At 44.4% G+C, this 13,325-nt stretch overlaps 1 protein-coding gene across 1 annotated transcript; it reads right to left on the bottom strand.

Moving 5' to 3' along the window:
- Nucleotides 1-4,427: 4,427 nt before the first annotated feature.
- LOC110485148 (interferon beta-like) lies at nucleotides 4,428-6,176 on the bottom strand. The gene is made up of 5 exons (XM_036940792.1): nucleotides 6,051-6,176; nucleotides 5,868-5,954; nucleotides 5,587-5,736; nucleotides 5,250-5,339; nucleotides 4,428-5,155 (listed from the first exon to the last, which is right to left on the bottom strand). The coding sequence occupies exons 1-5, from the start codon at nucleotides 6,174-6,176 to the stop codon at nucleotides 5,048-5,050; spliced, it is 561 nt and encodes a 186-aa protein (XP_036796687.1). The 3' UTR covers nucleotides 4,428-5,047.
- Nucleotides 6,177-13,325: the final 7,149 nt, after the last annotated feature.

The raw sequence follows: 13,325 nt of genomic DNA on the forward strand, positions 1-13,325 counted from the left end.
GGGTGACTCTTAATTATGCTATTGTGAAATGAATCATGAAAAACGTAAAGACAGTGAACAGTTTTCGTACATGTCTATGCAAAGAATTACATTGGAGCAATGCATTTCATGATAACAGAATACACTGTGCACTTTTGCATTCTATTCGGCGAATATTACTCCTAATACGTTATTGATTGTGGAACACAATTTCATAGATGGGTTGGAAGCGTAGAATTAGCAATTCTAATAATGTAATAGTATCTCCATGGTTGGAACGGAAGTTGTATAGGTGCTCAAAGTACACTGTTCAAAACAGGCCAGCCCTGTCCAAACCAGGCCAGCCCTGTCCAGTGATAAAACACACTTAATTGAAAAAAAGCATTTGAATATATCTACATTTTGAGAAGATACATTTGACTTGTTTTAATGGCTTTCCTTTATGGATTAGTAGGCTGGCTATAGGACTAATTGTACTGCCATCCGTGCATATGTCCTGAGCATGTTTAATACAAATCTTAATGTCCGCTATGGGGGTGCCTCAAGGTTAAATTCTCGGGCTGACTCTTTTCTATGAATATATCAATGATGTAGCTCTTGCTGCTGATGATTCTCTGATCCACCTCTACGCAGACGACACCATTCTGTAGACATCTAGTCCTTGTTTGGACACTGTGCTAACAAACCTCCAAACGAGCTTCAACGCCATACAACACTCATTCCGTGGCCTCCAACTGCTTTTAATTGCTAGTAAAACTAAGTGCATGCTCTTCCATCGATTGCTGCCGCACCCTCTTGCATTAATAGCAACACGACTCTGGACGGTTTTGACTTAGAATTATGTGAAACAACTACAAATACCTAGGTGTCTGGTTAGCCTGTAAACTCTCCTTCCAGACTCACATTAAGCATCTCCAACCCAAAACTAAATCTAGAATCGGCGTCCTACTTCACAACAAAGCCTCCATCACCCATGCCACCAAACATACCCTCGTAAAACTGACTATCCTACCAATCCTTGACTTCGGCGATGTCATTTACTAAATATCCTCTTACACTCTACTTAGCAAACTGAATATAGTCTATCACAGCGCCATCCGTTTTGTCACCAAAGCCCCATATACTACCCACCGCTGCGACCTGTATGCTCTCGCTGGCTGGCCCTCACTACATATTCGTTGCCAAACCCACTGGCTCCAGGTTTTCTATACGTTTTTGCTAGGTAAAGTCCCGCCTTATCCCAGATCACTGGTCACCATAGCAACACCCACCCTTAGCACGCCCTCCAGCAGGTATATGCAGGTATATTTGGTCATCTGGTCATCCCCAAAGCCAACACTTGCTTTAGCCGCCATTCCTTCCAGTTCTCTGCTGCCAATGACTGGAATTAATTGCAAAAATCACTGAAGCTGGAGACACATGTCTCCCTCTCTAACTTTAAGCATCAGCTGTCAGAGCAGCTTACCGATCACTGCAGCTGAACACAGCCAATCTGTAAATAGCAAACCAAACTACCTCATCCCCATATTATTACTTACCCTCTGTAAGGGCGTTCGTCTGTAGGAGGAAGAGAAGCGGACCAAAGCGCAGCGTGGTGGTTATTCATGTTTTAATAAATCACTACACATGAACAAACTAACAAAAACAAGAAATGTGAAAACGCAAAACAGTCCTATCCTGTGACAACAAACACAGTGACAGGAACAATCACCCACAAACACACAGTGAAACCCAGGCTACCTAAGTATGATTCTCAATCAGAGACAACTAATGACACCTGCCTCTGATTGAGAACCATACTAGGCCGAAAACATAGAAATGCCCCAAAACATAGAAAAATAAACAGACTGCCCACCCAACTCACGCCCTGACCATACTAAATAAATACAAAACAACAGAAATAGAGGTCAGAACGTGACAGTACCCCCCCCCCCAAAGGTGCGGACTCCGGCCGCAAAACCTTGACCTATAGGGGAGGGTCTGGGTGGGCGTCTGTCCGCGGTGGCGGCTCTGGCGCGGGACGCGGACCCCACTTCACCATTGTCTTAGTCCGCCTTATTGTCCGCCTCCCTGGCTTACTCACCATGGCCACCCCTCTCAATGACCCCACTGGACAGAGGGGCAGCTCGGGACAGAGGTGAAGCAGCTGCTCGGGACAGAGGGACAACTGCTCGGGACAGAGGGGCAGCTGCTCGGGACAGAGGGGCGATAGCAGCTCGGGACAGAGGGGCGATAGCAGCTCGGGACAGAGGGGCGATAGCAGCTCGGGACAGAGGGGCGATAGCAGCTCGGGACAGAGGGGCGGCAGCTGCTCGGGACAGAGGGGCGGCAGCTGCTCGGGACAGAGGGGCAGCTGCTCGGGACAGAGGGACAGCTGCTCGGGACAGAGGGACAGCTGCTCGGGACAGAGGGGCGGCAGCAGCTAGACGGGCGGCACTGGCGGCTCCTGGCAGACGGGCGGCGCTGGCGGCGCTGGGCAGACGGGCGGCGCTGGGCAGACGGGCGGCGCTGGCGGCGCTGGGCAGACGGGAGGCTCAGCTGGCGCTGGGCAGACGGGAAGCTCAGCTGGCGCTGGGCAGACGGGAAGCTCAGCTGGCGCTGGGCAGACGGGAAGCTCAGCTGGCGCTGGGCAGACGGGAAGCTCAGCTGGCGCTGGGCAGACGGGAAGCTCAGCTGGCGCTGGGCAGACGGGAAGCTCAGCTGGCGCTGGGCAGACGGGAAGCTCAGCTGGCGCTGGGCAGACGGGAAGCTCCGGCAACGCTGGAGAAAAGGAAGGCCCTGGTAGCGCCGGAGAGGCGGGAGACTCCGGCAGCGGCGCCGGACAGGCGGGAGGCTCCGGCAGCGGCGCCGGCCAGGCGGGAGGCTCCGGCAGCGGCGCCGGCCAGGCGGGAGGCTCCGGCAGCGGCGCCGGCCAGGCGGGAGGCTCCGGCAGAGGCGCCGGACAGGCGGGAGGCTCCGGCAGAGGCGCCGGACAGGCGGGAGGCTCCGGCAGAGGCGCCGGACAGGCGGGAGGCTCCGGCAGAGGCGCCAGACAGGCGGGAGGCTCCGGCAGCGCTGGAGAGGGAGCCCCTGTAAGGATGGGCCGGAGAGACAGCCTGGTACGGGGGGCTGCCACCGGAGGGCTGGTGCGTGGAGGTGGTGACGGATAGACCGGACCGTGAAGGCGTACTGGAGATCTTGAGGGCAGGGCTGGCACCAACCGCCCTGGCTGGATCTTCACCCTAGCCCGGCAGATGTGGGGAGCTGGGATGTAGCGCACCGGGCTAAGCACGCGTACTGGGGACACCGTGCGCACAACTGCATAACACGGTGCCTGACCATCACCACGCCCGCCACAGTTAGCACTGCTAGGAGCACTGTAGTGCTGAGATGGCACAGGACGTGCAAGGCTAGGGAGATGCACAGGAGGCCTGGTGCGTGAGGCTGGCACAGTCTTCACCAGACCCCTCGCTCGTACCTCAGGATGAGTATGGAGAGCTGACCCCGGTGCCATTAAATCCCTGACACGCTCCGTCGGGCGAATGTCGTGCCTCATGCACCAAACCAGCAAGTCCCTCATATCACTCTCCTCCAATTTCCCCATTCACTCCTTCACAGTCTCTGCTTCGCTCACCTCCAACACCAGCTCTGGTTCTGAGCTCCTCCTTGGCTCCTCACGATAAACGGGGGGAGTTGGCTCAGGTCTGACTCCTGACTCTGCCACACTCCCCCTGTGCCCCCCCCCAAGAAATTTTTGGGGGTGACTCTCGGGCTTCCATCCGCTCTGCTAGTTCCTCATAATGCCGCCTCTCTGCTTTTGCTGCCTCCAGCTCGGCCTTGGGGCGGCAATATTCTCCTGGCTCTGCCCAGGGTCCTTTCCCGTCTAGAATCTCCTCCCAAGTCCATCTCTCCAAGTAGTGCAGCCTCTCCCACTGCTGATTTTGCTGCTGCTGCTGTTGCTCCTCCTGCTGCTGCTTTTGCTGCTGCTGCTGTTGCTCCTGCTGCACCAGTCGCTTCTCCTGCTGCTGCTGTTGCTGCTGCCTCTGTTTACCACGCCGCTTGGTCCTTGGTGGGTGGGTGATTCTGTAAGGGCGTTCGTCTGTAGGAGGAAGAGAAGCGGACCAAAGCGCAGCGTGGTGGTTATTCATGTTTTAATAAATCACTACACATGAACAAACTAACAAAAACAAGAAATGTGAAAACGCAAAACAGTCCTATCCTGTGACAACAAACACAGTGACAGGAACAATCACCCACAAACACACAGTGAAACCCAGGCTACCTAAGTATGATTCTCAATCAGAGACAACTAATGACACCTGCCTCTGATTGAGAACCATACTAGGCCGAAAACATAGAAATGCCCCAAAACATAGAAAAATAAACATAGACTGCCCACCCAACTCACGCCCTGACCATACTAAATAAATACAAAACAACAGAAATAGAGGTCAGAACGTGACACCCTCTTGCTCTTTTGCACCCCAGTATGTCCACTTGCACATCATCATCTGCACGTCTATCACTCCATTGTTAATGCTAAATTGTAATAATTTTGCCTCTATGGCCTGTTTATTGTCTTATCTCCCATACTCTTCTACATTTGCACACACTGCACATAGATTTTTCTATTGTGTTATTGACTGTACGTTTGTTTATGTGTAACTCTGTGTTGTTGCTTTTGTCGCACTGCTTTGCTTTATCTTGGCAGTGTCGCAGTTGTAAATGATAATTTGTTCTGAACTGGCCTACCTGGTTAAATAAAGGTGAAATAGAAAATAACTACATAAAATCACACCTTGGACTTGGATACAGAATGAGCACTGAGATTACCAATATTTAAAAGTATTTTTTATTTTATTAACTTAACATTTGATGAAGAGCAACAAAAGGCACGATTTTCAAATAGATAAATAGATTCATAAATAGGCCTACATCAATAAATAACCTTGATAAATAAATACATAAATAAATACATGTATGATATTGCTGTTTGACATTGCACATTGCATGATTGTAGAATAGAAGGCTTTAAAAATCAAGCACAATTGTAAAACACATTAGTAAAAAAATATCTGCAAGTTCAAATTCATGTTCTGTTGGACCACAGAAGGCTGTCAGAGTTGTGTTTCAGAATGAATTCTAGGGTGTACAGGAGTTCTTTTCGAACCACTTCCCAGGCGCAGTAACTGAAATTCTGTGAAAATAAAAATAAATTGTTAGGGCAATATTATCCTATGTAGAGATATTATCAAAACAAAGTGTCTATTTGTTTTCAACCTATATCCTACCTTCTCTTTTAAAACTGCTGCAATGTTCCCAAAGTATGTCTTCAGGCCCTCTGCCCTGATGGGATAATCACTTGTATCCACACTGCTCATCTGCCAGAAAGGAGGAAAGAGGCAGGCGATGAATAATAATTAAAATGCATCCATTATAGTGCATTTGCTTGTACCCTACTTTTTATTTTATGACTGCCGCGATGTTCCTAAAGTAGGTATTCAGCATCTTTGCCCTGACTAGATAACCACACTCCCCATCATCTGACACAAGAATAAAATAATTCAAATGTCACCATACCACACTTAAACAGTTAAGCTATCTGTATTGGCCTAGGTAGGTACTCACACACTCGCTCTCTTCAATCTGACGGTAGATAATGTTCTGAAAATACTCCAACTTCTGTTGGTCCCACATTGTCGGCAGTTCGTCAGTTCCGAACAATGTGTCGATGTTCTTCAATGTCTCATAAATAGCCTTAGCAGCACTGCTGCTCAACTGAAACGGACAACAACAATAATTTCAATAAACATAAATGGCCGTGTAAAGTGTTCTACTTTCTAATCCTAATGGTTGCAAATACTATTTCATGCTGTGAAGAACTCTTGAATATGCTCGCTTGCCCTTACCTGTGGCGCCCCGGAGGTTGCAAATGAGGTGGCTGGGAATGCCATGAAGACATTCTCCAGCAGGCACTCCAGAGGAAAATGACCCCCCTGAAAGAAGGAGAAAACACATTTTTCATGTTGAGCTATTCAGTTAAACATAGTTGGATAATACATCTCAAGTCAAAAGTAATTTATAAAATCTACCATGTCTCTCAGTAGGTTGTGGGTTGTTCGCAGCAGCTGTCCTTGTAGCTGGCAAGGCATGGGCATCGAGAAAACCTGCGCGAGGCAGAGGAAGGCGCTCATCCAAGTGATAGTCTGAATTGCCATTTTTATGGTAGTTAGATGATCTGCAACAGATGGTCATTGTTAGTTGAATATAATCCTGAAAATAATTAATTAATTGAAGCCTGAATCAATGATCAAATGATAGCATGTTGTTGATTTACCTGTTGCCAGTATATTGCAAATTTCCTCCAGTCAGAATTTGGTTTGTGTTCTGATCCCATATCTGCGGATTATCTTAAATAGTGAGGATTGAATGGATGTACACAAAGTGAAAGGGTGCCTCGCTAAATTAAGAGTTGAAATGAATGAATTTGGGAAAGTTTTGCCAAGTGAACCGCAAGACCGGATTTCTCTTTTCACTTCCCTCTCATCAGTTTCCTTCATAGGAGGAACATTGTCTTAAGTAGGTTAAAAAAATGAACTCATCGGCTCAAACGAGAAGGAGAAGGAGAGAGAGAGAGAGATTACTTACTACTACGTTATTACTTACGAGAGACTAAATAAACCAATGTGCTAATGTGTTTTGATAACATTGTCGTGGGTTTAGTAGAAAAATACCTAATTCCCAATAACACTATTTTTCATCGTCTTGGATATGCTTAGTTAAAGGGGCAATTTCTGCGAATGCTACATTTAATTTAGGACTTTTGAATGAATGATACACAGGCTACCCATTGACTCTTGGATAATATATAACTTTTAAAGGCCCAATGAGCTCAGTTCACGTGTCTTAACTCAACAGAACCCAAAATGTACCTTTTTATTACATTGTTTGAAACAATATGAATCTAAACAAACCCTGTAAAGCTTGAAAATGTATTTGAAACTGTCATGTTGATCTCTTGGATGGTCATTACTTGAATCAATAGCTCTCTGACAGCGGTTACTTTTCTCGACCCACATCCCTCATTTACCAGAATAGTGGTTGAGTGACCACTATGGTGTTTAATTTAACTGTAGATTGCCTATAAACAAATGAATGCATGAGACTGAATGAATGAATAAACGAATGACTGAATATATAAATTAATGAAAAAAAACTATATGATAATAGATGCATGTATTATGTCATTTAATAGTGTTATAATAAATAAATACAAAGCCTTCACATATAAACAAATCAGTCAGTCAGTAAAAATATCATCCATCTATCTATTAGCCAGCCTCAAGGTTATGTCACATGTCTCCAATGATGATTATGAGGTTGTCCAACAGACCGCTTCTTCCTCACCGCTTGACTCTGCAGTCGACTTCGTCATAACTTGACCATGACTGTCAATGATTTTTTTAAACTGCACCAGTTTGTAGCTAAGCTCCTCTCCCACGATCTCACATGCTCACATGCCAACGCATCCGACGACACGGCGCTTGGAAGTTCCAAGTTTCAGCGAAATTCCTCCGATTTGTGGTGATCTAGAACTTTTCCTCTGATTAATTTAGCCTATTTTCGAGTGCATTTGATATTGGAAACCTTCTGTTTCAAGGTAGTGTTCAGCTTGTTGAAATACGTTTTCAGAGACCCTTTGCCTGAAGTCACTGAACCTCCATCTCCAGAGGATGCCCCAACACCACACCCGACCTGAAGACAATATAAAATGGTTGTGAGTGAATTAGTTCCGTCTTAAGAAAAGTACAGAAAAAATAAATATATATCGCTTAGATTAAATCACAAAATAAAGACCTGTGCCAATTATTGTCTGCCCCCCAAATATAACTTAGGCTACAACATGAGGGATCATACTTACGCATCCCTCCAATTTCTTTTAACTTAACTAGGTCATCTGTTTTTGAACAGGTTCAGTGTTTCTTTGTTCCATGTGACAAGAGTCAGGCTGTTAAATAATTGGGCCATATACTCCAAAGCCTCTAATGCAACCACAGAGACGTCCTCGCCCTGTACAATAGAAAACAACGTTTTAAGCATTAGGATGTCTCATAAATTCCATGGTTAAACTTCCAATTGATCATTTTGAAATTTGAAAATAATCAAACTCTCTAGTTTGTTCTATCCAAATCTTGCTACATGATACACTTCAGTATCTTACCTGTGTGTTCTTGTAAACATGCTCTGGAAACATGTCATATCAATATCAAAAAGTGAACTGTATTGGAATAGTATCCACAAATGAAACATTGTGGTACAGAGAGTGAAGGCATTGGTTATATAAAACGTCCTATAATAAAATAAAATAAATTGAGGTATAATAATGAGCTATGTTGAGCATCAAATTGTACACATCAAATAGTGGACAGGTGAAAAAATGTGTGTGCTAGTGCATGAATTGCGTTCACATGCACAGTTCAGATGCTGCCGTGTATAAGCAGAACAGAACAGAGTCAGGTGGATAATAACCATTTCAAGGCTAGAATGAATATTTGAATTTTTCGTCGCTCGGAGAGACTAGCAGGCCTGCAAGAATAAACCAATTTACCAATGTGTTGTGATAACATTATCGTAGGTTAATCATTTTTGAAATCCTCATGAGTTTAGTTCAATTACTGTCTTAACTCATCAGAAGCCAAAATAAGAAATGTTTATGACATTGTTTGAAACCATGTAAATGTTTTTAAAAAAACACACAAAAAAACACGCTACAGCTTCCAAATGTAGTTCAAACTAGCCCGTAGCTTTAATCTCGTAGATGGACATTCCTTTCATCCTTCGTTATTTGACAATGATTACTTTTCTCCAACCCCAATTCTCAGCTATTGAGAAAAATATTGGTTAATTGACCGTGTTGGTATTGTTTGAACAGCAGACTACTCCTTTAAAAAGTCAGTCTATAAACAAATAAATGCATGAAAGAATGAAAGGATGAATGACTGAATATATAAATGAATTAATAAAAATTATAATTATTTGATTTTGTTATAAAGGTTTAAATACATAGTCTGCACATATAATTGTCAGTCAACCAATGTTTATAAATAAATAAATATATCAGCTGTCAATCTATTAGCCGGGCTCAGAAACATGTCACATGTCTCCAATGATGATTATGTGGTTTTCCAACAGACCTCTTCTTCCTCATGGCTTGACTCTGCTGTCGAGGAATTTCTTGAACTGCACCAGGTTGTCGAGAACCTCCACTCGAGTGATCTCCCATGCGCATGCGCTATGTTCCTGGAGCGCACACAATATGTATATAGTTTTTTTTTCAACAATCAATTCAACCACAGCAGGTGCTGTGCCAACCAGTGGCGATCGGTTTGTTTAACCACAACAACAAAAAAGTTCACATTTGATTAACTTTTTTTGTTGTTGCCTGTTTTACTCGTTATTTAGGCATCAATACATTTCACATATCAGTATGTAAACAATGTAAAAAAACAATAACAACAATCATTGCGTTAATAAAGCTGCATACAAACATGGTCTCTTTTTTGCTTTCTTGAGTAAGGCAGTTCCAAAATGCAGGTCTTTTAGCCTAGCTCTGTCATTTCAGTGGTGTTGTGGCAGCCAGCCACAAACAAACACTACACAAGAAGTTGGAAATCGCAAATTCAGCAATGAGTGGTTTGGAAGGAATCTGTGGCTATCTGCAAGCATTTCAAAGCAGTTACTAGCCTGCTATTCAGTGGAGTGGGTGTGTGGTAAATCTGGGTTTAACGTTCCCTTTTCCACGTTTAAAGGGATAAACATTCAACATTGGCCATGCTTTCAATACAGCACGACTTCTGCAGTGTTCAAAACAACTGGCAACTCTGAACTGTGAAATGTCAGACTTCAGAGCGTTCAAGACAACTCGAAACTCTGAAAAAAAAAAAAATACGTTTTGAACGGTCATCTAACTTGCAAGTTGGGAACTCGGGCCTCTAACGAGAGCTCCGATGTGAAGATTACTGACGTCATGTTAAGACATGTTTTTTTTTCTGAGTTCCCAGTTGTCTTGAAAGCACCATAAATCCAAACAATTCCAGACTTGAATGACTTTGAATTTGCCCTCTAAGGACCACTGCGCCACCTTCCTGTTCACGTGAGCACAGCACAACAAGGTGAGTTCAAAAATGTACTGTATGCTTGTACTGTATGCTTCTGCATAAAAAATGTAACATGCCAGGGAGATACGTATACTGTAGCTAATAAAGTAATACTACGTGTATATTGTTTAGTGAGCTGTTAGTAGGTCATGTTTATTTAACAAAAATAATTCACCTTTAATTAACCAGGTAGGCTAGTTGAGAACCAGTTCTCATTTGCAACTGCGACCTGGCCAAGATAAAGCAAAGCAGTTCGACACACACAACAACACAGAGTTACACATGGAATAAACAAACATACAGTAGAAAAATCTATATACAGCATGTGCAAATGAGGTAGGATAAGAGAGGTAAGGCAATAAATAGGCAACGGTGGCGAAGTAATTACAATATAGCAATTATTAACACTGGAATGGTAGAATGTGCAGAAGATGAATGTGCAAGTAGAGATACTGGGGTGCAAAGGAGCAAGATAAATAAATACAGTATGGGGATGAGATAGATGGGCTATTTCCAGATGAGCTATGTACAGGTGCAGTGATCTGTGAGCTGCTCTGACAGCTGGTGCTTAAAGCTAGTGAGGGTGGTAAGAGTCTCCAGCTTTAGTGATTTTAGCAGTTCGTTCCAGTCATTGGCTGCAGAGAACTGGAAGGAGAGGCGGCCGAAGAAAGAATTGGCTTTGAGGGTGACCAGTGAGATATACCTGCTGGAGCGCGTGATATGGGTGGGTGCTGCTGTGGTGACCAGTGAGCTGAGACAAGGTGGGGGCTTTACCTAGCAGAGACTTGTAGATGACCTGGAGTCAGTGGGTTTGGCGATGAGTATTAAATGAGGGCCAGCCAATGAGAGCATACAGGTCGCAGTGGTGGGTAGTATATGGGGATTTGGTGACAAAATGGATGGCACTGTGATAGACTGTATCCAATTTGTTTAGTAGAGTGTTGGAGGCTATTTTGTAAATGTCATCACCGAAGTCGAGGATCGGTAGGATGGTCAGTTTTACGAGGGTATGTTTGCAACATGAATGAAGGATGCTTTGTTGCGGAATAGGAAGCCAATTGTAGATTTAATTTTGGATTGGAGATGTTCAATGTTAGTCAGGAAGGAGAGTTTACAGTCTAACCAGACACCTAGGTATTTGTAGTTGTCCACATATTCTAAGTCAGAACCGTCCAGAGTAGTGATGCTGGACAGGCGGGCAGGTGCGGGCAGCGATCGGTTGAAGAGCATGCTTTTAGTTTTACTTGCATTTAAGAGCAGTTGGAGGCCACGGAAGGAGAGTTGTAATGGCATAGTATCTCGTCTGGAGGTTAGTTAGCACAGTGTCCAAAGAAGGGCCAGAGGAATACTGAACTATGTCGTCCGCGTAGATGTGGATCAAAGAATCACTCACAGCAAGAGCGACATCATTGATGTATACAGAGAAGAGAGTCGGCCCAAGACTTGAACCCTGTGGCACTCCCATGGAGACTGCCAGATGTCTGGACAACAGGCCCTCCGATTTGACATACTGAACTCTCAGAGAAGTATCAGAGAAGTAGTTGGTGAACCAGGCGTGGCAATCATTTGGGAAACAAAGGCTGTCGAGTCTGCCAATAAGAATGTTGTGATTGACAGAGTCGAAAGCCTTAGCCAGGTCGATGAATACGGCTGCACAGTAATGTCTCTTATCGACTGCGGTTATGATATAATTTAGGACCTTGAGTGTGGCCGAGGTGTATCCATGACCAGCTCTGAAACCAGATTGCATAGCGGAGAAAGTGCGGTGGGATTATAAATGATTGGTGATCTGTTTGTTAACTTGGCTTTCGAAGACCTTAGAAAGGCAGGGTAGAATAGATATAGATAGGTCTGTAGTAGTTTGGGTCTAGATTGTCTCCCCCTTTGAAGAGGGGGATGACCGCGGCAGCTTTCCAATCTATGGAAATGTCAGACGATGCGAAATAGAGGTTGAACAGGCTAGTAATAGGAGTTGCAACAATTTCGGCAGATAATTTTAGAAAGAGAGGCTCCAAACTGTCTAGCCCGGTTGATATGTGGGGGTCCAGATTTTGCAGCTCTTTCAGAACATCAGCTATCTGGATTTGGGTGAAGGAGAAGTGGGGGAGGTTTGGGCGAGTTGCTGTGGGGAGCGCAGGGCTGTTGACCGGGATAGGGGTAGCCAGGTGGAAAGCATGGCCAGCCATAGAAAAGGGCCTATTGAAATTCTCAATTATAGTGGAGGAGGTGCTCTATTCTCCATGGACTTTACAGTGTACCAGAACTTTTTGAGTTTGTGCTACAGGATGAACATTTCTGCTTGAAAATGCTACCCCTAGCTTTCCTAACTGCCTGTGTATATATTAACTTCCCTGAAAAGTTGCATATCACGGTGGCTGTTCGATGCTAATGCAGAACTCCACAGGATGTTTTTGTGCTGGTCAAGGGCAGTCAGGTCTGGAGAGAAGATTAGAAAGCTAGCTGCAGTGTTTTAGTGAGCGTTTGACAGTGATGAGGGGTGGTCGTTAGCAGACCCATTACGGATGCAGGCAATGAGGCAGTGATCGCTGAGATCTTGGTTGAAAACAGCAGAGGTGTATTTGGAGGGCAAGTTGGTTAGGATGATATCTATGAGGGTACCCGTGTTTACGGATTTGGGGTTGTACCTGGTGGGTTCATTAATAATTTGTGTGAGATTGAAGGCATCAAGCTTCGATTGTGGGCATCATGCTTAGATGCTTTTAACACCCCGGATGGCCGGGTGTAATCCTACGGTTCTGACAAGGTGTACAGGGCAAACACTGTGAAGAAGGTTGAATGGTTCCATTTATAAGCCCCCATTTTCAATGGGTGATTCTTAATTATGCTATTGTGAAATTAATCAGAAAAACGTCATGAAAGTGAACAGTTTTCATACATGTCTCTGCAAAGAATTACATTGGAGCAATCAATGCATTTCATGATAACAGTAAGCAATTATTCAGCCGGAAATATTGAATATGAAAAACAAATAACTCTGTAATATAGTGGTGCAGGGCTCTGCCTTATTAAATGAGGGCCATGTTCAATATAACTATGGACATTGCACACCATACTTTCAGACTCTGTGTAGGGATAACCAAAATCGTTTTTTTGAAGACCCATTGTTTCAATAGGTGTTTCACAGAGGCCACATTTTGCTCACACATTTAGTCTGTAGACTCTCTTTTAATCAGGGACTGCAATTTGAAA

Source organism: Oncorhynchus mykiss, chromosome 13 (genome assembly GCF_013265735.2).
Source record: "Oncorhynchus mykiss isolate Arlee chromosome 13, USDA_OmykA_1.1, whole genome shotgun sequence".
NCBI classification, from domain to species: Eukaryota; Metazoa; Chordata; class Actinopteri; order Salmoniformes; family Salmonidae; genus Oncorhynchus; species Oncorhynchus mykiss.

What these genes read in the sequence shown, in the direction of transcription:
- LOC110485148 (XM_036940792.1), bottom strand. Translation starts at nt 6,176, where the DNA reads ATGGCAATTCAGACTATCACTTGGATGAGCGCCTTCCTCTGCCTCGCG. An exon ending in CAACCTCCGGGGCGCCACAG is followed by an intron (nt 5,737 to 5,867) that starts GTAAGGGCAAGC and finishes TGTCCGTTTCAG; the next exon opens with TTGAGCAGCAGTGCTGCTAA. An exon ending in AGATTGAAGAGAGCGAGTGT is followed by an intron (nt 5,340 to 5,586) that starts GTGAGTACCTAC and finishes CCTTTCTGGCAG; the next exon opens with ATGAGCAGTGTGGATACAAG.